Source organism: Nipponia nippon, unplaced genomic scaffold (genome assembly GCF_047370975.1).
Source record: "Nipponia nippon isolate SJK-2023a ecotype South Korea unplaced genomic scaffold, ASM4737097v1 scaffold_9, whole genome shotgun sequence".
NCBI classification, from domain to species: Eukaryota; Metazoa; Chordata; class Aves; order Pelecaniformes; family Threskiornithidae; genus Nipponia; species Nipponia nippon.
The window spans coordinates 41,703,176-41,725,864 of record NW_028262413.1 but is presented as its reverse complement, the minus strand read 5'-3'; the positions used below and the strand labels follow the sequence as shown (position 1 = coordinate 41,725,864).

Below are 22,689 nucleotides of genomic sequence, written 5' to 3'. Positions count from 1 at the left end.
AGGTGTCCTGCAGCCTCCATCCTAGCCCATGCTCGGACATCGCAGCATCCCATGGGGTTTTCTGCCCCTGCCTGTTGGGATGTATCAGTCAGCTGGAGGACTTTGGTTATGTCAAGCTGCATGTAATGGCTTGGGCTGAGATGCTTCGTTGAGATGGATGGAGGACAGGGAAAGATGGCTTGGGTCATGGCTTTTGTTTCCAATGGTGAAAAAATGTCCCACTCATCTGTAGTATATTGCTTTAGTTCTCCGAAACACAGCTTCGGTAAGCCCTCAGTGAGAACAGCATGATACAAAAAAGGAAATACTAACCCTCTTCTCCCTTTATACATGAAATTGCATCACGGGTCAAATGGCAACTACCTGTGTGCATGTGAAGTACGTGCAGTACGGTGCAGGCAGTACGGGAACCACAGCGGAGGGTTTCTGTGAGACTGATGATTTTGTTCTCTTTTCTTATCAGACGCTGTTTCTCATGCCTGTAGCTCGATAAAGTCAGCAGCGTTTGTGTGGTCAAGACCAGAATGGTGGCTGGTTTACGCAGCGACCGAAAGCTATAGAATATGCAGACAAAAATGTCTTTTTTTCCACTGCAGCTCAGGGCTCTCCGTTCCTCACTATTAGTAATATTTTTTACTGCACTAACCTGGAGATGAGTTGGGGCCTGTATGGGAATTGCTCCCAGCCTGCAGCAGGAGGCTCTGTCTCTGTTCCTTCTGGTAGATGAGCAGTGTATAAAACATCTCCAGTGAGCAGGGGAAGGAGCAGCCAGCTGAATCCCGAATGCCAGTTTTGAGTTTCCTGGAAGAGAAGAGATTTCAGCAAAGTTGTTTGCATGAGACACTCTGTGTCAGCCTGATGGGAAATGGAAAACATCAACAATTATAAGCTCTCAAATGCATCCTCTCCCTTTCCCTACTCGACTTTCTTAACAGCTTCTGAAGCCACTTAGAAAATCAAATATATCCCAATTTAACTCTCTATATCCTAATGAGTTAAAATAAACCAATAATGTCATGTGTTTTAGCATAGATGTTCTTTCCTTATTTTTCAAGGTACAACAGAACATTAGTGTAAGTTTTCTGCACTGGCCAGAAAATGAGTGCCACAAGGAAAGCTTGGTCAGGGCCCAGGTTGTAAGCTCAGATATGAGAGCAGTCCTTTCTCCCATCGCATCTTAAAATCAGCCATCAAATGCCTTGGAAACGACTGATAACCAGTAGCAGAGGCTCTGTTGTTCCAGTGGTGTTGTAGACTACTTTTTTGCTACCGAAGTGGAAGTGTTTTACTGCTACCATCGCTGCTTTGTATCGCCTATGGGTGACTTTTTCTTAATGCCTTTTAAAGTGCTGGATCATTTTAAATCAACGTGTCAACTTTTCAATGACGCCTCCAGCTTCCTGAAACAGCTAGTCAATGCTTGAAAGACTTACCATGCTCTAAAACAAATGGGCAAGCAAAAATCCTAATTTTTAATAGCTCTCTGCCTGGTCTTTTTTATTCTTTATGATCAGTGATGGAGAAAAGAAGCTTTTGGGGGGTTTATTAATATGAGTGATACAGAGGAGTTGGAGGAACTTCCTACCTGCTGAAGAGTTGAATTGGAGGAATAAAGTCCCTGAAACCAGATTTTTGATCTAAAAAATCAAAATGCTCTATTGCTAAATGGTACATACTAAAGAGCTGCCTTCAGGCTTTCAAAAATTGAGTGTGAATCTCATGGTTCTGCATTGTCTCACTGTCTTTTTTCATGCACCAGAAGCAGGTTCTGTCCCTCTTCCTCGTTTGATCTGAAAAATGATACTGTATGTGGGTTTTTACAAGAACACGCAGGTTTCTTTCTTCTGTCTCTCTTGCACAGGAAACTGTGGGACATTGAGAGAATAACAACGCCCTATGGCCTTACCCTTACCTCTCTCAAAATATCAGAAGAATTACTGGCTTTTATTAAGTAGGCCCAAATGTAAGAAATTTTAGGCATGCGAGCATATTTTGTCATTCTGGCCATGGAATTTTTTCCTTTCATATTTCTTCCAGAAATAATTCAGAACTGTATGCTTACAGTGTAATGTACACTTAAAATATAATTCATGATCTGTGTTAATATGTGTTGTCATGAATGAGTGGAAATAACGGCTTTCTCTAAGCTACTGAATCTCATCTGGGAGCATTTGAGTTGTGATCTTTCATCTATCAGAAGAGTTAATACTCCAAACCCAATTATCAATTATTATGAAAAAACAGTTTTAATTATCTTTGAAAACTTTGATTCCTAGAAATCTGCTGGTAGAGATCATGGGCAGACTCTGGGTATTCCGAAGAAGATAGGCAGCTTTTGCTCTGGCATATATGCAGCAAATGGTGGTGTTAAAGCATGAGGCTCTTTGCATTGGTAAATCTTGTGGTTTCAGACCAAAACAGTGGCTACAGTCTAGTTTTCAGCAGAAAGTCCCAACCTCACGGACGTGGTCACCTGGCAGATGCTCCTGTTACTTTTTCTGATAATCCTGTAGCACAGTAGCACTTGGTTCCTGTACTGTAGATCTTGACTATGATACATCTGAGTTTATGTAAATGAGTTTTAATGAAATTTAAAATTTCATTTTCCTGTCTTTTAGATCCCATAATCCTACAATTGGTTTCTGTTTCTGTCTCCTGCTTCTGCTTTCCACCTTACTTTTCTTTCAGAACTCCATCTTTTTTTTTTTTTTTTTAAAGACCCATTAGGACCCTGGCGACTCAACCTTGCATTAATTTTTAAACAGAATTTCCTGTTAAATTCCATGAGGAAATCTTGTTAACAAACAAAGGGCTAATTATCCGAGAAAGCAGCCTGTCTCTCAGTATCTGTAGCTACTCATGTAAACCACAACGATGCCTCAAAGTTGTAATTCTCAGTTGTGCAAGATAACAGTTCAGATTACAAATGGCACAAAGTGTTTTCTGTGGGTTTTTGTTTAATTGGTTGGTTTTTTTACTTTTGACAGACTGCAATGCAATTGTTCACAAAGGCTGTAAGGAGAGTTTTGCTTCTTGTGCAAAGGTCAAAATGAAGGTAAGAGATTTCATCTACTCTACTGAATAAACAAAAAAGTTTAAACAATTTAGCATGCAGATATATAACGTCATCTTCTGTACATCCCAAAGTTTCCAGCTTGTCGGAAAGAACTTCAGCCCCTGTGCTATAGTGAATAATTTCTCTGGGCTCTCCTGAAATTCCCCAGAGCCACATGTTAATACAGTAGCTGTCCTTGGGACTCTGTGAATGCTCCCGGTCAGTGCCATGGACTGTTGGTTGGCAGCAAATTCCCTGCATTGTTCCCTGCAGTACACAGGGACCTTATGGTTAGATGGTCTCTCCTATGCTTCGATTAAAGGAAAAAACACTTCACTGGCAAAATTCAGGGGTGTCCAGCACCCTTAAATGCTGTATCTTTTAATTCTCAAATGCTGCACTCTGTAATGCAGCATCATGTGTATGTAATGCATAATGAAAACCATTAAATGTGTATTTTGTTTATATGAGGAATGCACAGAATTCATGCTTGCCCCAAATGTGAGGAACCTCTTCTGCAGTATGGTTCTCCAAGCTAGCTCATGTTTATACAATTAAGATTTTCAGTTCTCTTCAGTATTGTCAGCACTTTCTCTTCTCATTTTCCTATTTGCTGCACGTTTCTCCGAATGTTATTTTGCCTATTTCATTGATAGCAACTGGGGGCGTGGGGTACATGTGTATGTGCCTGTGTGCATATATATAAAAATATACACCAAGAACCAAGATCACAGCCAAGAACCGATCTGTTCTGAGAGGATTCAGAAAAAACATAGCTTTTTATTTTAGTTATGTGGCACAGCCTGATGGGAGAAGGGAGGAAGAAATTACAGTGAATTTCATTTTTCTTTCAGCCACAGAGAGGGATGCTGCAGGCACATGATACCTCTTCATTACCCACAGTAACCATGAGAAACAAAAGTAAGAAACCTTCCTTTCCCTCTGCTTTGGTGATGGTCTGTATCTGCTATTCTTAACAGTTCTGACGACTAATATTCGATATTATGAAAGATAAGCATTTATCAAAACAGGGATGAGAGCATCTTCTGTGCATGATAAGCAATGTTTGGGATTTCAGAAGTTGTACTGAAGTTGCACAGAGTTCATCCACTTCTGCAGTGTCCATGTAGCTTTAAGCAAATATAAAGTTATCTCAGATAACTTGTAGCTTGCTGAAGGCCTACAGCTGATAAGTCCACAAAATCTGGAATATGCAGCCTATGTCCATGGGTGTCTGACACTGGAAAGAATTCAACTGTCAGTATTATATTAACAGAAATTGTTCAAATTACAAGTAGAGAGGATGCTTGTTCAAAATACTTTTTTTTTTTAATTAAATAGTCTTATGCTTTGAGGTAGTAAAACCAGAAAGTTTAATTTTGAATAGGATCTAATACTGACAAACTTTTCCTGACTGTGCTGAGATATACACTGCACTGCGGAGCTACCCGCTGTGACCGAGGGCAAAGAATAGGAGTGAAATAGCCCACGTGGGTTTTGTAGTGCCGTGATTTGATAAGTTTATTTAGTGATAGCTTGGAGCTCACTATATGGAACCACACTGTATGATACAGATGTACCCACTGTGGTATTTCTCATGAAATTCAGAGGTATCGCTGCAGAAAGCAGAAATGCATCTGAAGAAGGGAAAATTTGGAATTAATACGAAAAGATTAGTTAAAAGTATGTGATAATATAATGACATAAGGATTAGCATTTCTCTGTGGTACATACTGATAGAGAAACCTATCTCAAGAAGTTTGACCAGAAGCAGGAAGATGTATATAATTATAGGCCCAGGGAAATGAAAAAGCAACATAGTAGATTGCTACATGTGATTATTTATCAAATAAAATTAAATTCAGTTTCCCAATTGTACATTTCTGCACTTGCAGGTCCCACCCAGATCTTTTAAGCATAGTGCTGTGCAGTCAGTTCTGCACATGGGTCAATGTTCTTTCCTTCGTACGGCTGTTTCTAACAGCTGAGATGTCCTGGTAACGACTCTAGAAAGAAAAGTGAATTTTAGAGCCCGCTTTCTTTAAGTTGTCATCATTGCAGCTGAGAACGCAGTTGCATGAGCTGACTTTTTTCCTGACACTTCCCTTCCAGGCTCGCAACCGAAGGAGCGCCCTCGCTCTGCAATACTTGCTCCTGATGAAAACACCGTAACCTCAATATTCAATAACAGGAGATCACAACAGACTACAGCACTTTCGAAAAGTGTCTCAATACAGAACATTGCAGGGTAAGGTTTCTCCCTGCACGCGTGAGCGTACGTGTATTATCTGACGCTGCGAGCATAGAGAAATTCAGATCTCATTAAAAATAAATTTGTGTACTATGATTTGTGTTAAAGGTACAAAAGAGGATCACAAAACCAAAAAATACCCATATTATATATGATACCATCAGTTGTCTTCTGTGCAATCAGGTTGTCTGGGTTAGTTTAGTCATGGCATGAGTTCAGAGGCATCTCAGTTGGCCTGGTTATATTCAAGGCCACTTCATAGAGATGCTCTGGGCTCCAGGAGGAAATTCCTTGCCTTGGGCTGGGTACAGTGCAAGCACATGTTTGCAGCTCAGGTATAGTATTAACTTGTGTGTCCATAATGATATGGTGGAGGCACAGAGCTGCAGTCTTAATGGTGTTTCAGGACTGTGTTATACATAATTACTTAAGAAAAGAAAAGGAAGAAAATCTAATTCATGGTTCCTACCCTACCTGCATATTGAGCAATTCTACATACAGGGCAGTAGCATGGACTGGGATGTTCTGGATACTTGGCATGCCCTGGATATTCATGGTGAAATTTATTTCAGCCCATTCTTCTGATCCTTCTCAGAGCTAGCAATAAAGACTCTTGGATAGCCTTTTGTATTGGATTTTTGCACTGCCTGCCCCAATGACAATGGGATGTGACAGTAAAATGGCAAGGAATTAAAAGGAGTTATCCAAACCATAAAACCAGGTGTGATTCTTTATAGAAGAAGCACCCTCATTGAGAACTGTAGTTCTTACAGCTTGTTGAGCACCAGTGAGTAGCTGTTAGAAAAAAAAAATACATTTCTGTACATAACTGTGTAACACTTGCTTTGGTTTTCAATTCGTATTTAAAAATGCATTTCTTCTGTGTATTTGAAAATACATTCGACTGGTTTTCGACGTCATAAATGCTATCCTGTGTTCTGTTTTTTTGCAGAGTTGGGAACGATGACAGCTTAATACACACTTGGAAATTCCTATCGCAGTCAACAGACTCCTTACATAAAATCAGCCGGGTGAATGAATCCATGGAGTCACTGGTTGATGAGGGTAAGAGATCCCCATGGCATTTATAGCAACAGGAAGGTCTCAGTGCTGCTTTCCAGAAACAGAAATTCCATTTTTGGCATTTCAGCAAGAGTTTTTCTTTCTAATGGATAGTTAAACTGCATTTACTTTAATCTTAGAATATTAGTGTGATACGCTAAAACAAAGCCCCACATAGTAATTTCTTTAGCTTGTTGAATTGTGGGAAAAAATTTAAAAGGTTTCAGTTACAGTTGAGTTACTTGGAATTTAGCTCAGGGACGTACATTTCCTCTTTTGTTCTGCACCTCTGGCCCTTTCGTACAGCCACAGATTTTTGCACTCTGTCACCTTTTTCATGCTGATGTCTTGTGTTTCATATTTTTCCCAGAGTGGGGAAGGAAAAAACATATTGTTTAGTTTTGTGGGTTTGAAAGTGAAGTCAGTTAAATTAATTTCTTAAGTTTAAATATTTTTATATGGTGCTTTTTTTAGGATATAATCAATATTTTTACATCTTAGCCAATATTTACCTGAAAAGAGCAGAATGGTCTTAATTTATTAAGGACTAAACAAGGGCATGCTCATGATGACAAGAGAAAATTTCCTAGTTCCTGCACAAATGAACATCTTTCTTAAAGATAGATATGTGTGTATGTAACGTATGTAGCGTTCAATTCTACCTACATCAGTTCTGGCTTTCTAAGCTTGAAAACACAGACTTCACGTAAGTCTAAGTTCCCTCGATTCAGTGATGTAAATGAAGGAACACAAGCTGGGTGTTATGGGTTTTTATTTATCTGCAATGTTGTTGCATTGCAGATAAAGAATCCATTGTCTTTTACCTGAGCTAGAATTTTGTCTATGTGAAAATCATGAACTAGGTTTGTGCAACTAGCAAATAACCTTGAAAAGTGCTTTTCATAACCTGGTCCTTACATGGTATAATTCCATGTGATCATTTTTATGTCAGTAAAGGAGAATGTGTGTGATGTCTGTGGTACGACAGAGAAAGCCTAAACCTAAGTGAACAGACAGAAATCTCAAATGAGACAAGTTACCCACATCTTAATGGCACTTATATTGCTTTGTGAAGGTGCGGACATGAACGAAGGACAGCTGATGGGAGACTTGGAATTAGATTCCAAGCAGCTGGAGGCAGAGTCCTGGAGCCAGGTAGTGGACAGCAAGTTCCTACAGCAGCAAAACAAAGATGTTGTCAAACGGCAAGATGTCATTTACGGTGAGAGATACCTGCATCTTAATTTTTCAGTCATTGTAGATAGTTTCTTGATATACTCACATGCATGGATTTGGGAAGCTTTAGGTCAGTGAATAAGAACATTGACTTGGTTTCCTTAGAAGCCATTCTTGAAGTTCTTAGAAACATAATGTATTCTTTGAAAGCTTTCTTTCTGCCTTTCACCTATCCAGAAGCCATCAAAAAAACCAGAAATTGCCTCTCATCATTTGTCTGCTGATGACATTTAAACTCCGTTACAGCAGAGCAGCTAGCTAGGAAGTCTTCTCCTGCCGGATGCAAGAGCCGTCCTGTATGGAAAAAGCGCACTATGTTGAGGCTGGCAGTGTTAGGAAGGAGCCGATAACAGAGCTGAAGGTTCAGACCTCAGCAGCAGTGTCCAAAGCTCTTTATTGTGGGACTCCTCTGCCCCTCTGTGTCTCCCACACATGAAACTATTGATTGCTGTCTCAATACCTGATGTGAAATTTTCTGAAGCCACTTAGAGAAGCCCAGTTATGGAAGAGCTTTCTAATGGCAGCTTTTCCTTGTACTGTACACCCATGTACTCTACAGTGCCCTTGGTTTTGACCTTGTCCTCATCCTATACAGAGCTAATGCAGACAGAAATGCATCATGTCCGCACCCTGAAGATCATGAATGATGTATACAGCGCAGGGATGTTAAAAGAACTGCAGTATGATCAACAAGTCGTGGACAAGATCTTTCCCTGCCTGGAAAACTTGCTGCACATCCACAGTCACTTCTTCCAGCGGATTCTGGAAAGGAAGAAGGAGTCGTTGGCAGACAAAAGTGAAAAGAACTTTGTTATCAAGAGGATAGGTGACATCCTAGTGAATCAAGTAAGTGCTGGAAAATGCTTGCACTTCTGAGAGCACAGCTGGAAACCGGGCGCTCTTCCTTCCTTCCTGTTTATGCCTGTTAAATAATCACAGCTGATGGCACCTTTACTCTTCACACACGTAAAAACCTCTGTCTCTGCTTTTTGAAGCACTTTTTGCTCTTTCAGAGGAAGGTCTAATGATGAAAATTAATTTAGTTTATTTTGTGGGAAAGAGAAGCATTCTCTGACGGGCACAGAACGGTCTGACCATAGCCTGGAGGGTAGGCAGTAGCCCACAGTACAATGTGCCCAATGTGTTTCTTGGCTGAGTTACTGACCCGCCATTTAACGTTACGTGGGTCATTTTACTTTTCTTTATCTGTGCTTTCTCCCTTCTTCTTTTTGTCTGTCTTGACTTTTTTGTTGTTGGCTTTTAAGCCCTGTGAGGTAGATTCCCAAATTTTGCGTTGTGTGAACGCAGTGAAGTCTCAAACTCAGCTCTTTACTTTCTAGAGATCTAATTGCCTGGTTTAGGATGCTTTGGACCAATTTGGTTTCATCAAGTTCTTTTGAGAGACTGGCAGGCGCTTCTGGGATATCACACCAGGAGCTCAGTGCAAATTGGACCTCCGTGTCTCATGTCTTGCAGTTCTCCGGTGAGAGTGCCGAGCGAATGAAGAAAACATACGGCAAATTCTGCGGGCATCACAATGAGGCAGTAAATAACTTCAAAGATCTGTACTCAAAGGACAAGCGGTTTCAGGCATTTGTCAAGGTAGGACCTGGTAGAACAGACATAGTCGATGGAAAAAGTATGTCCTTTCTGCACTTTTGTGAGCATTTTGCTACAGAACTGAAATTTTCATCTTTGTTCCTTAGAAAAAAATGAGCAGCTCCCTGGTGAGGCGTCTTGGGATTTCTGAATGTATCTTGTTGGTAACACAGAGAATCACAAAGTACCCGGTCCTTTTACAAAGGATACTGCAGTACACCAAAGGTAGGGACCAGTTCCTCTATTCTAAGTGTGTGTTTGTTCCTCCCATGTAAATATCTTGGATCCTTTTCAGCTGAAGCAGGTTTTCTTAGAATAGACCAACTAATCTAGTCATTACTGTCTCACACCGCTGTAACGAGATAACCCAGTTTCATATCTCCATTTAAGATTAGTTATTTGGGTGCCTTGATTTAGTTGTTATAAGTCTGTCTGTAGCTAATTATGGAGCAACGTGCTTAGACTCCAAAGTCTCCCAGCTTGCTTTTTGTTGGTAATGGCTAAAATACGTGGTTAATTTGTGCATTTCATTTATACTATCTCATATACAAAGTATATTGGAATAATCCCCAACCTCACCCATATATGTGAAAGGTTTTGTGAAACTCTTTAAGGGGGAAAAAATGCAGCCTGTCTCATGAAAGTATTAAAAAGTTACAATGTGGGAATTTGGGAGGGAGAAGAGGAAGGAAGGAAGTAAAATCAGGAAGTTAGAGTCCACAAGGATGAAGTGAAATCGAGGTGTTTCTCTTTCTGTTCAAAGAAAATGAAGTGGAACATGAAGACTTGACTCAGTCATTAAACCTCGTTAAAGACGTGATTGCTGCAGTCAATAGCAAAGTCAGCAATTATGAAAAGAAAATGCGTCTTGGTGAGATTTACAACCGGACGGATAGCAAGTCCATCATGAGGATGAAGAGTGGCCAGATGTTTGCAAGAGAGGACTTGAGGCATCGGAAGCTCATCCGAGATGGGCCTGTTTCACTAAAAAACGCAGCTGGCCGGTTAAAAGGTAAGACTACCCTGCGTTCTGCCGGGGGAGGATACAGCTCGCCCTCTCTGGATGTAGGATTAGTCCTCAGATTGGTGTCTCCAGCCTTTATTTATTCCTCTGCTTTGAGAGATTTTGACAGCAGCTTTCCCCATGCTGGGATGTTTCAGGGCTGATAGCTGTTTTTTTCCACCTGGTGACTGCATGCCTGCTGAAGGCTTGGGTTGCAGTGACACCTTGGCCGAGGAGCGGAGTCGCTGGGGCCAGGAGAACGCGATGGGGCTGCAGTTGCCCACAGCAGTGAGTCAGATCTCCGCGCCGCCACGCGCATGTGCAGCGGTTGCAGGAAGCGTGCTCGCAGCGTCAGAAACCCAACCTCAGCTTCCCGCTGGCTCTGCCGGCCAGCAGCACTGCCTTGCCTTTGCTCTGAGGTCTGTGGTAGGGCTGCCCAGGTCCGGCGTTATCGTCCCAGTTTCACTGGGATTCCAGAGAGGTGACCCAGGCATTTGTTGCTCTTGAGCTGCCGATGCAAACTGTTCAGGAGAGGCTCTGGTGTCCCTGCAGCTGCCGCTTGTTTGGCCAATGTTTTCTTTAATTGCTTTTTGTTTGTTATCACATGGAAATAGTGTTTCTAAGGTGCCGTGCTCTGCTGAGCACTGAAGTTCTCTACTGAATTAAACACTAAATCTCCCAAGGAAGCCTTCAGCTGGGACCGCGGTAGCAGTAAGAGCAGGCAGGGCTGTGTCTCGGGCTTGGCAGGAAGGCTGGGCTTTCCTTCTCTCATTCCAGCATCAGCTGATTAAACCACAGTACCTGGGCATGAATGGGGACTGGTAGCCTGGTGCCACACTGTGCAGTGATAACACAAAATTCCATACTGAGTATGATTTATTTTGAGGTTTTGGGAACAGGAAGTTTACAGATGGTTTCTAGGCACCCGAGATTACCATTGACTTTAGATGGTGGATGAAGCAAGCTATGCTGCTGTTGTGAAATCTTGTGATAAGTACAGGCTGCATTTGCATTTCTAAGTCATAGAAATGCATAAACATATCTCCATCTGTAGTGCAAGCTCCCAGCGAAAGCAAGTCCTGCAGACACGCTGCAGAGCCCAGGGACAGAGTAGCTAGTTCACACATTCAGGCTCTTCTGTGGGATTTGAAATAGAGCACAGAGATGTATAGGAAGAACTTTTCTTAGAGGGTTTTAGCATTTCCCCTCTTGCAAAGTGCACAGACGATACTGAGTCAACTGCCGACTTTTGCAAACTTCCCAGATCTTTGAGTTCATTTTGCAGCTTTGATTAAAGTTTGGTGGTTCTTTTATCTGGAACAGATCCTGTGTTCCCAAAACGGAATGGAAGGAATTACCCACAGGATGATTTAACTTTTTGGTTTGCTTTGTCTCTGTCACAAGATTTCCCAAGTACATTACACAAAAACTCTTTGTGCTGAGGGCTCTGGGTGGGGCATTATACTTGGTAGTTGCTGTGCAACTTTATGATATGTTATTAGGAGACTTGGAAGGCTGTATGGGTACTCTGCGAAAAGGCTGTATTCTGATTTAAAATCCTCTGTTGGCTTGATGTTGTTCTTCCTTCTCCCGTGAAAGAAAGCCAGGTCCTGCATCTCACGCAGGCTCTGTCGGCTCCCCTTGGAGTCGGCAAGAGTTGTGTTTGTCTGTGAGCAGAATTAGTGGTGGCTCCTGAAGTCGGTATTTCCTGGGAAAGAAACTGCAGCTGACAAGTGTTGTTATTGCACGATAATTTACACTCCGCAAAGCACTCATCAAGAGAACCGTAAAACCCAAACTTCCTGTGCAGATATTTTGCTCAAGGGCTAAAATATTGATTGTTTGAGAAAACAATGCTTCTATTCATTAAATGTCTCTAGCTTTCGCTGTTACACCCGTGTCCTAATTGTTAGAAAGCATGTGGCTGGAGAGGAGCACCCCTGCTCCGACAGATGAGAGAAAATCCTGCAGGTTTGCCAGGTGCTGTTGTGTTCTGCTTAACATAAAGTCAGTTCAGAGCTAACCAGGCCCAGCATCTCCAGGAGCTGCCCCTGCTCCTCCTGCTAACTGGGAGGTTGACCCTGCTTCCAGGATTTGCAAAACCAGCCCTACCGCTCCCCAGCACTGCTGTTATTAAAAGAAACCTGTTTCGGGGTGGGTTGCGTGGTTACACTGCACTGGTATGCTTTTTATTTTGCAGAAGTCCAGGCTGTTCTCCTCTCTGACATGCTCGTATTCCTTCAGGAGAAGGACCAGAAGTATGTCTTTGCCTCACTGGTAAGGCTTCAACCTTTTCTCCTCCTTCCTGTTCTATGTGGGAGACCCTTGATGCGTGTCGTGCAGTGAAGCCAGCCATTGCGTGCTAAACAATTTTCTTGCTTATAACATTTTCGTTTGCTGAGCAGACTCCGTTCTTTTTGATAGGAAAACATGTCTTCATGCCCCACCTCCCCTTTCTGCAGTGCCTTGGCACAGCCGATAGTTGGCCTTGAAAACCTGCCTGACACTCGATACGCTTACTCCTTTTCAGTTTGTGCAAATTGAAGCAGTGATTGGGGTGGGAGGAGGCAATGGGATAATGAAAACATTGTAAAAATGAATCTTAGCAGAAGGAAATGTCCTAATACATTGTGAGCTACTATGGGAGGCCAGGGGGGTGAAATGCCACTGCAGTAAATTCAACAGAACAACTTGAAAATAAATGTCAGAGGAATATATTTGTAATGCACAAGACCAAAAACATGCGCTTTTGAAGGCAGGCCTCATAAAAGGGCTAGGCACACTGACCTGCTGAAGAAAACCTAGTACCTAATTGAGTCTGTTGGGGCTGTACCTTGCAGGCAGGGTCTAGACTGGCTAAACCTTGTGACCTTTCCACTCTTCCAACATTTTGAAAGCTGATAATTTGTTATTCCAGTTCCACCAACAATCTGCACAGACTCAGTGCCCTACACTGGGGGAGCTGATTTGCACACAAGGCCCTCTAGTGAACCGCTACCCATCACCCCAGTTGTAGCATCCTGTAAAATGCACGAAGGGGCTGACTCATATGCAGATGACACAGCAGCAACGGGAGGTTTTAACCAAGCAGGCTGATTACACAGAGACCATAGCACACAATGAACATCATCTTACACACAAGCCTTCTCCATCACAGGAGTCAGCTCTGAGCGTCTGAGAACAGCAGGGGTTTTGTGGGATTTGAAAACAAGATGTTACTCCATCCTAGGGAGAGATTCTGAAGATAATGTGTGTGAAGCAGGCGCTAGCAAGCTGCACTAAGCTTAAGGAGCTGTGATATTAGTGACAGAGAGCGTGTGGGCAGGAGGAGATGAGATCAAAGGTCTGCTGGAGTTAGAACAAAATATGGTAGAGTTTGCAAAACCACAAAGTCAATTTAAAATTAATTTTTTATTGAAACGGAACAAGGTGAAATTGCTTTTCCTACAGAACTGATGGAGGAAAGCAAGCCCTTCCCTGTTCTTTGACCCCATTAAAATGATTTATTTTTTTAATTAGCCAATAGGTTCAGAAAATGTTTACAACCTGAGAGAGGTAGCGGTATGGTTATTAGGACCTTTTCAATGCTAATTTGCATCTGGGAACTAGTCCTGTTCACCCTCCTCACCTGTTTCTTTCCATCTGAAGGACCAGAAATCCACTGTGATCTCTCTGAAGAAGCTGATTGTACGAGAAGTGGCTCATGAAGAGAAGGGTTTGTTCCTGATCAGTATGGGTGTAAAAGATCCCGAAATGGTGGAAGTCCATGCCAGCTCCAAAGAAGAGCGTAACGGCTGGATACAGATCATTCAAGACACCATGAACACCATGTAAGCTACCAAGCTGTTCTTACAAGGCAGGTGATGCACGTAGTCGTGTTCTGGTAGTAATTGAGACATGTCTCTTGTCCAGGGATAAAGATGAAGACGAAGGAGTCCCTTGTGAGTCTGAGTTTGAAAAGAAAGTGTCGGACGCAAAAGTGAGAGGACTGAAAGGTAAAATCCTGCCTGGGACAGAGCTGGGGAGCGGTTTTTGAAAAATTTACAGGAATTGTTGTGTTGGGTTTTGTGGTCGAGCTATGACTTTTTTCAAAGAAGTGAGAATCCTGCATCCAGCAAATAATTGCAATCCTTGTTTGCACCTCACCTTGCTTGCATTAATTTTTTTTGAGCCTGCTGGCTGCTGTTGCTGTGCAGGATTGCATCAGGTTCCACTAGATGGGGCCAATATCTCAGGAATCACTCAGTTCCCTTGCTGAAGCTTTTATTTTCTGTCTTCATCTCTGTTGTCTGTTCACCCCCACAGAGCAACTTCAGCAGAAGGATAAGCAGATCCTCCTCTTGCTGGAGGAGAAGGCTAAGATCTTCCGGGACATGGCAGACAGTTCCGTGCAGGAGGACATGCCAGGCTCCAGGCTGCTCTTCAGAGCCAACACAGAAGAGGCACCAAAAGGAGAGGCCATTATGAAAACTGCAATAAATGAAGGTGAGCAAGTCAGGGTGACACATTAATTACACTACCAACGGACCTACCTTCAGTGAATCCATCAGTTGTCAAGCACCAGTTTTGCAGGGGAAGTCTTCTCTTTGTCAGAATAACAGCATAGATAAGGAGATACTGCTACTCATGGTATTGTCTCAGGGATAGGTAATGAGGATTAGGAAAGGAAGCAGATATTGATGACTGTTGAAAGAGGGCAGAAAAGAAGTCAGCACAGAGAACAACCACGCATTGAATCTGCACTGGGGTCAGGAGCAGCGCAGGATTTATCCTTGGCTGAAATTTGGACCATCCAGGCTTTTGCTGTGCTTCAGTCTCAGCAAGGTGTGAGAGCAGGGCCTGGGTTCCAGCAGGTGCTTCTGGTGCCTGCAACGGACAGGCAAGTCTGTTGACAAAGGCAAGGGTGGATGGAAACTCGGGCAACTTTCTGGTGTGATTTCTGGAGAGGCTAAAAATTATTAAATGCTGTTGTCAGAGCACACCAGGGTTGCCTGGAGGAAGAGAGGGAGGTGTAAGCCTGTGTAGAGCTCCAGAAATTGGAGTTAATGGTCAGGCAGACTGAGTTTTTGCAGGGGGAATGTGTACTGTTCATATTATTGTCATAGACACATGGTTTCTTAGTACAGCAAACCATGTGAATTGCTGACCTGAGCTCAGGCAGGGATGAAAATAGCTCAGAAGCCTGAGGTGGTCTTTAACAGAGATATTGTTGCTTTTTATCAGTTGAACTGCTGCAAGACCTGGTGAACAGGAGCCTGGGCACTGCCCTCGGACAGCAGGTCAGCAGCACTGCCATGGAACAAGAAGGAGGAGTTGGCCCCATCTCTCTCCCTAGAAGGGCAGAAACTTTTGGAGGATTTGACAGTCATCAGATGAATGCCTCCAAGTGTGAGTAGTTGCATGTGTGCACATCAGCATTTGTTAATAATATATGTCATCATATCCTCTTGCTTCAGAAGGACTTCAGCAGCTGGTGATTTGGGTTTCCCAACTCCTCTCCAATAGTAGTTGATAGATTAAATAACAGATCAGGGAAAAAAAAACTTATGTAGAGGTGGAATGATGGTAGCTGAGAACCCATGGCTACATGAGGATTAAACATCTGAACTGCTCACTCCTCTGTCTCTGTGCTCTCTCTAAATCATCCTTACTTCTTTACTTACATGCCACATGAAAGCATTTGGCTTCTTAACAGATTAGTTTCTTCATGTAATTATTGTAATATCTGCAGCTCTGTTCTTCGTTCTTCAATTATCTTCCAGCAGGAGCCTGGTGCTGTTGCATTTGCAAATGGATGAGGATATTGCTGAATCAAGCACCTTCTCCCTGGCTTTGCTCTCTATGCATTTGTGTTCCACATACAACTGCATGTGTTATTCCTGCAATTAAGTCTCTCCCAAAGAAACGTGTGAATATTTATTTCAGCTGCATAGTTGGCTGCTTCCCAATGCTCTCGTTCTTTGCCCTAGTCATCAGAAACTTCCCTGTCCTCAAATTCCTTTCTCTGTGGTCTCACTCATACTCCCAGTACAGCCAGTTTTGCTGCGCTAGTGTCTGTCTCAGCATTGGGATCGTTGGACCTCGTCTGACCTTCTGCATTAAGGGAGCAGTGTTAGCTCTAGACAGTCAGACATGAGAAGTATGTAGAGGTTTTCCCAGCTCTGCTGGAAAGCTGCAAAGCCCTCCACAGGCCTTGTCATCATAATGACAAATATATTCACACTGGAGGGGTTTGTTTAGGGTTGTGCCTCTCTCTGTTGCAGCGATGAATGGGACGACCTCAGGCTGTTCATTGCCCAGCTCTAGGTTTTCTGTAGAAAAGTCCTCTTTCGAATTAGATTGTAATTCAATAGTTGTAGGGCCTTGGGAGAATTTGGGAAAAGAATGCAGGGCCTGTTTGTTCAGCTGGAGGCATGAAACCTGGCTTTCATCTCCAGTTCTTCTGTTCACAACCTGTGCGACCTTGGGCAAGGCTTATAACCTGACTCCCCTTCGTTCTCCCCTCCAGCAAAGCAGGAAGGAGGTGTTTCCTCCTGCAAAGAGGTGGAAGGTCCCAGGACGTGGTGCAGGAGAGAAGGTCTGTTAGGAGGACTTGAGGGTCAGCCTTTAATAGCAAAGCCTGCCTGGAGGGTGGTGGGAGGAGAGGGCCTTTGCACTAGGCACAGTGTCCTTCACGTTGCTGCAGGTACAGGTGTACGTAAAGTTGTCGATCATTAAGAAAGTGGCAGTAGGGAGGTTACCACTGCAGGTGTGGATTTTCCCCATGGGCTGTATCTCAGCTGGCAAGGGGAGTGCAAGAGTCTTGGCAAGAGCTAGAGGACCAAAGAGCCATGCGACGCCTTCGCCGCCCGTGAGCAGAAGGGCAGCGCAGGCAGAGGGTTGCAGCCCTCTTGGCCCCGCAGGTCAGTTCAGTCCTGCTCGGGAGCACTGATAGGAGCCATCTAGGGGGAAGGTAGAAAGAGAAGTCCATTGTCCCTTTGAAGATACAGCTTTCTGATAACTAAGGTTAAGGATAAATTGTTAGCATAAAATTACACAGGGTACTGCACAGCGGTATCTGACCCAGCTGTAAATTGCACTTGCACAAGAGAGGCATTGAAACTATACCTGCAATAATATACCCTGATGTGATACTGTTATTGTTCTCCGTCTGCTCTTACTCTGCCTCAGGTCTTCTCAGCAAGCATTCTTTGCTAGTAGACAGCAGTGCAGGGGCTAGACAGAGCACCAGTTAACAGGAGTGTGCCGAATTTATCAGCACATTGTCTGAAACCAAAGTCGAACCTAATCTGAATTCAGATCCACTTTTTCTGGTGGTGCTGACATGCTCTGTATACGTAGGGAGCAAATGCATTTAGTTGAAGTGTCAAGAGCTCTGTGTCGCCTTTGGTGAAACATCTGAGTTTCCTGTATTAAATTTCTCAGACATTAGCAAGTTCATCTGTGGTTTAAAATGTTGAATAACCAGTGTCAATGCTGGTTTCTTCCTTTAGGTGGAGCGAAAGATGAAGGCGATGATGCTCAGGACCTTCGGAGAACAGAGTCGGACAGCATTTTAAAGAAGGTATCGCTTGTTTTATCTGTCTGCTGCCAGTGAGTTCAGATTTCAAGAGATTTTCAAGTTCAAGTCTTGAAAAATGCCTGAATTTCTTGACAATTAGATGAATCCTAATAAGTTAAAAATAAATAAATTTGGAAGTATGCAGCCAAAAATGCTTTGCTGTAGCTAAAATCCTGACTTGAAAACCATTGCAAATCAGTAGTATTCCTTTGTGGCACAGGTTATCTGCCATCTGTCTGCAGATCAGCTGAAGCATGTGTTTAATTATGCATCGTTATTGAAATTATAAGGTCGACTATAACCTTGCACCTATTCTTGCTGTGGATCGATCCATCATGTAACTGCAAAATGATACCTAATTAACATTTTATTTTATATGGTTTTAACTTGCCTAAAAAACATGCATGAATTCTCCCAGAATGGAAGATGGAGGGAGGGTTTAATGTGTCTCTCATTAGTTCAGCTTCAGAACACATTTGCTGTGATTTCTCATTTGTCCTCATATTAAATCTGTGATCTTTTCATAGGGTGGAAATGCTAATCTGATGTTCATGTTGAAAAGGAATAACGAGGTAAGAATTGATTTTGTTGCTCAGCTGTTTCCTTCATTTAAGTGGCAAGTGAATTTGTCTCAATAGGTGATAATGTAGAAGAAAATACATTTCATTTGCTGAAGCGCATGTAGACTTCTTAAATACATTAAGCTGAACCCACTGTGCCATTTATTTGTTTAACCTTGGATGTTCAGACAGGGAATTCACTGATTGTCATCTGCTTGCCAGCAGGATGATCTGTGCTGATTATAGGCAGCAAGGGTTAATTACCACTAGGATGCACAGGGCTGTATTTATTGTGCATCTGCAGACAGAGGGAGTTTAATTTTATGTTGCAGGTGCAGTGAATTGGGGCAATTAGATTTCTCTTCTCCCTTTGATACACATTCATAACTCCCAATTAGCATTAATGGCAGAATGAGCAGTAGTTCTCTTAATCCTGGCTATCGCACCACTATTGCAAATACTGCAGTGGTTTTTCTTCTTCTTCAAAGTAATTCTGGGATATGAGAGATTCAGAAAAATTTTTAGCTAGGCTAAAAATATATTTAGGGATAGGGCATTGCTCCAAAGTAGCTTCCTCTGTATTGATGCACGATGTGTTCACGTTTACCTGTATTTTCAGAGCCTCCGTGAACACACCTGCTGTGCTTGTGTGCCTGCTGTATTGCAGTTTTTCTGTCTAATGACAGTGCGACTTGAATAGGTCAGCCAGGGGTGGAAGAGTACAAATAGTCCACATTCATTTTAAGATTTCTTCTTTTTTCAACCGTTGAAGTTCTTTCCCTGAAATTTTTAAGTGAACTGCCAGGTTTCATCCCAATTACTCTGCTTGTTCTTGAGCAAGCTGATACTGTGGGAAATGGTTTGCAGAGACAGCCCGGGAGTTCCCATGAGGTCTGTGGCGTTTGGTTCTTCTGCAGACATTTCCTTCCCTACCGCACTGACAGCTAGGAAAGTGAGGAAGATGATGCCAGGCACCTCTGAGAGATGTCCAAGGGATGTATTTGTGTACTGGGAGATGATGCAGTCATTGCAAGTGAAGAGTGAGAAAAATGAAGGTGTAGATTGATGGCCGTACAGCTTGTCAAACCCACTGGTGGGTCACAGCGGAAAAGGAGGGTGCTTTACGCATACCCTGGCACCCAGTGAGCTCTGATAGCAACCCTTTTGTTTTCTCGCAGCAGGTCCTCCAAACCATTACCAGCCTCCATAAGCTGCTCAGTGCTTTGCAGGTAGGCTTGGCCGCTCATCCTGCTTTTGCATGCCGCTTGCCCGAACTGCGCGTCCCGCCAGCCAGGAACAGCCACTCGCACTTCACCCCACACCTCCCCTTCCCCTTTGCCTGTCACGTCCCTGCGTGGCTGAATACCCCACGGCTGGCTTGCAGGCAGCGTGCCGGCAGGTCACAGGAATGAGCTGCTGCCTAAGTGAACTGGTGCTCACCTGAATTTGGGAAGCTGCTGGGGGAGATGCTCTGCCAGCATCCTCTGGTAGCCCAGCCGTAACGCAGCAGTGCTGAGCTGTGAATTTGGTGGGAGAAGAAGGGGTTCAATACAGCACTCTGAGGTTTTCAGGGATGGAGCCTCTCTCCACGGAGAGTGATCTGTGTCCCCTGTCTCCTAGGGCGTAGTGCTGCAGCAGGACACCTACATCGAGGACCAGAAGCTGGCTCTGAGCGAGAGGGCTCTGACCCGAAGCTTCTTCCGGCCAACCTCGCTGCTGGAGCAGGAGAAGCAGCGCAACCTGGAGAAGCAGCGCCAGGAGTTGGCCAACCTGAAGAAGCAGCAGACACAGCACCAGGAGGAGAGGCGGAAGAAAGAGAAGGAGTGGGAAGTCCGGGAGAAGGAGCTGGCAGAGCAGGAGGCCCACCTGGCCCAGCGAGAGGAGCAGGTCCAGAGAGGGTGGCAGGATCTCGAGCGGGAGCGAGAGGAGCTGCAGGTGAAGAAGGCCTCCTACCAGCTTGACCTGGAGAGGCTTCGCACGGCGCAGAAGCAGCTGGAGAAGGAGAAGGCGCAGTTCAAGCAAGATGTGGAGCGATTAGCTCAAATGCGGCAGGAGCCTGACCACAACCAGGTGAATGATGCCAACAGCCGGGCTGCCGGGGAAGCCGTGCCCTGCAGGGAGCTCCCGGCCAGCTCCTGGGCCAACTGCATGCCAGCAGAGATAGACTGACGCCAGCCTGGCCCTAGATATGCAGGGTCTGGTATTTAAAACTGGCTCTTTCCTTGCACGTGATCTGCAGGGCTGCGTTTCTCGCACCTCCAGAGATGCTGAGTCGTTCCCAGTGTTGATGCAACATGGTGTATTCAGGCTGCCTGGCCAGTCTTAAGCAGTAGGTAGTTACAACAGCCTGAGCTGTGCCCGCTTTTCTGTGCTGTGTATTGGTGGACGACAGAGCGGAGGTGGCTGGCTTGCAGAGAGGGTGCCCTAGGCAATCCCAAGAGGTCGATACTGCCTTTGACATTGGCCTTCACCCCACGGGGGCTGAGGTCTGGGGAGCGGTAAGGCAGATAAGGCATCCTGCTCGGAAACAGCCTGAGTGTTGTGGTTTACCTGCACCCTCCAGCTGTCATGAAAGCCACTTGCAAGGCTGATAACTGCAGGGGAGGGCTGTTTGTACACTTACATCCATCTCCAAAAGCATTCTTAATATCTAGCAAAGAGATGGGCATTGTCCCTGTCCTAAAGAGACTGGGCACCTGCAGTCTGGTGCTCAGTGAGCAAAGGTCCTGACTGTGCTGCAAGAGGCTTCTGGTGTCTGGCTGTCCACAACCAGAAAGAAAAGCCCACACGCAGTTCCTGCTCTGTGCATTTTTCAGCAAGCTGGGGTTTATTTTTTTTTATAACTGCAGCAGTCTGGCTGAGGAGAGCAAGCATCCGTTGGCAAAACATGGGCTGAATTTGAACCTTAAGCCTGTTGTTGATCGTTTGTTTGTTTGTAACTGACTAATTCTGAATATAATTTGCTTAGAGCTGTAGCAGAATTAGTTTATAAACGTTGGATTGTGGAATGGAAATTATTTTGGGTGCCTGAATGGACTAATTGCAGAGCTCAGCAGTGAGCTCTGAAAAGCAAATCATCAGAGGAGGGCTTGCTCCCTCCCACCCCGGCTCCTGATCAGGCCAGAAGTTTTCTGAGCACACAGTGAAGCTGTTCCAGCATCGAGCACATGGAGACATGTGAGGGGCATGGATGCTATGGGAGAGGCTGAGAGGTAAAATAGCTGCGAGACCTGGGGGGTCAGGAGAAGGAAGCACCTTTTTGAGGCAGGTATCTTACTGACATTTCAGAGCTATTAATAGAGAGTTTGGTGAGGCTTTGTTGAGCTGTTGTTTTGATCTTCCCTTTGAATGTGCGGGCTCAATTACATCCTGAGACAGCCGTTAGGGGAAAAAAAAACATCAGGAAAAATGTTTTTGCTTTCATCTTTTGCTTGGGGAGGCTTCCTTTGACACATGCCGCTCTGGTGCTGTGTGCTGGCATTCCCCTGCCGGAGAGGCACACTTCTCCTTGGCCTTCTGCCACCGTCTGTGTGTGCGAACGATGCAGGGTGAGTCTGGATATTGAGATCTTAAAGAATATTTGCCTTTGGCTTGTTGATACATAGCATAGTACTTGTAGGAGCAAAATATACTGGAGTGTTACTCTCTGTATGCCTCGTTTCTTCATCTTAAACGGAGAGGGCTTCTTCTCTCATTGCTGTGCCTGGACGGGGACCACTTTTTAGCTGGTGAATGGGCTGGATGTTGAAAGGAGCAAACTCTGTCTCTGTCAGTGGTCTGGGAAACATCTTTCCTATCCAGGTTCTCTGCTAGCTTCTTTCATGCCCCAATGAAACGCTTTTCTTTTCCTTCGTAGGTTTCAAATCTACATGAGAAACTGGCAAGAGTCCCCTCCCACTCCAGCATCGATGACTCCTCCAAGCAGAAGAGCCCTTCCTTTCCTAAACAAGGGCACTTTGATGCAGAACTGTCTGTCTCCCCCAAAAGGAACAGTCTTTCAAGGACACACAAAGAGAAAAGCACTTTCCATTTGCTTAGCACAACAAACCAGACTAACAAGGCAGCTGAGGAACAGCCCCAGATGCCTACCCGCCTCTTCAATTTAGCCAAACCAAAGGAGAAGAAGGAAAAGAAGAAAAAGGGCAGGGGACATCGCTCCCAACAGTCTGGTGAGTGTCAGGGAAGGTCATAGGTGTTTTTTCAGGGTCAGTGAGCTGGCTTTTCTCTCCAGCCAGCAAACTTGTGGAAACCACGAAATCTAGCCTTGAATGTGGATGGTAACACTTGAGGGATGGAGAAGACCAGCTGTGATGAGTGGAGTTCCCAGCTTGAAGCAATCTTCTCTGTGGGATTTTCTGCCTC

General features: G+C 44.2%; 1 protein-coding gene across 9 annotated transcripts in view; it reads left to right on the top strand.

The window, feature by feature from the left end:
• The window catches only part of AKAP13 (A-kinase anchoring protein 13), a 225,936-nt gene that overhangs the window by 196,841 nt on the left and 6,406 nt on the right, over nucleotides 1–22,689 (top strand). For 7 of the 9 annotated variants that reach the window (XM_087743462.1, XM_087743461.1, XM_087743456.1 and 4 more), the window contains 19 exons: nucleotides 2,988–3,055; nucleotides 3,910–3,976; nucleotides 5,168–5,303; nucleotides 6,259–6,371; nucleotides 7,444–7,590; nucleotides 8,200–8,450; nucleotides 9,081–9,206; nucleotides 9,311–9,428; nucleotides 9,967–10,215; nucleotides 12,407–12,483; nucleotides 13,855–14,036; nucleotides 14,119–14,201; nucleotides 14,512–14,691; nucleotides 15,430–15,594; nucleotides 17,700–17,770; nucleotides 18,295–18,339; nucleotides 19,506–19,556; nucleotides 19,948–20,397; nucleotides 22,184–22,496. In XM_087743462.1, the coding sequence (XP_087599588.1) occupies nucleotides 2,988–3,055; nucleotides 3,910–3,976; nucleotides 5,168–5,303; nucleotides 6,259–6,371; nucleotides 7,444–7,590; nucleotides 8,200–8,450; nucleotides 9,081–9,206; nucleotides 9,311–9,428; nucleotides 9,967–10,215; nucleotides 12,407–12,483; nucleotides 13,855–14,036; nucleotides 14,119–14,201; nucleotides 14,512–14,691; nucleotides 15,430–15,594; nucleotides 17,700–17,770; nucleotides 18,295–18,339; nucleotides 19,506–19,556; nucleotides 19,948–20,397; nucleotides 22,184–22,496 (2,892 nt within the window). The remainder of the gene's footprint in view (nucleotides 1–2,987; nucleotides 3,056–3,909; nucleotides 3,977–5,167; nucleotides 5,304–6,258; nucleotides 6,372–7,443; nucleotides 7,591–8,199; nucleotides 8,451–9,080; nucleotides 9,207–9,310; nucleotides 9,429–9,966; nucleotides 10,216–12,406; nucleotides 12,484–13,854; nucleotides 14,037–14,118; nucleotides 14,202–14,511; nucleotides 14,692–15,429; nucleotides 15,595–17,699; nucleotides 17,771–18,294; nucleotides 18,340–19,505; nucleotides 19,557–19,947; nucleotides 20,398–22,183; nucleotides 22,497–22,689) is intronic. The other 2 variants (XM_087743459.1, XM_087743460.1) reach the window with 2 other exon arrangements.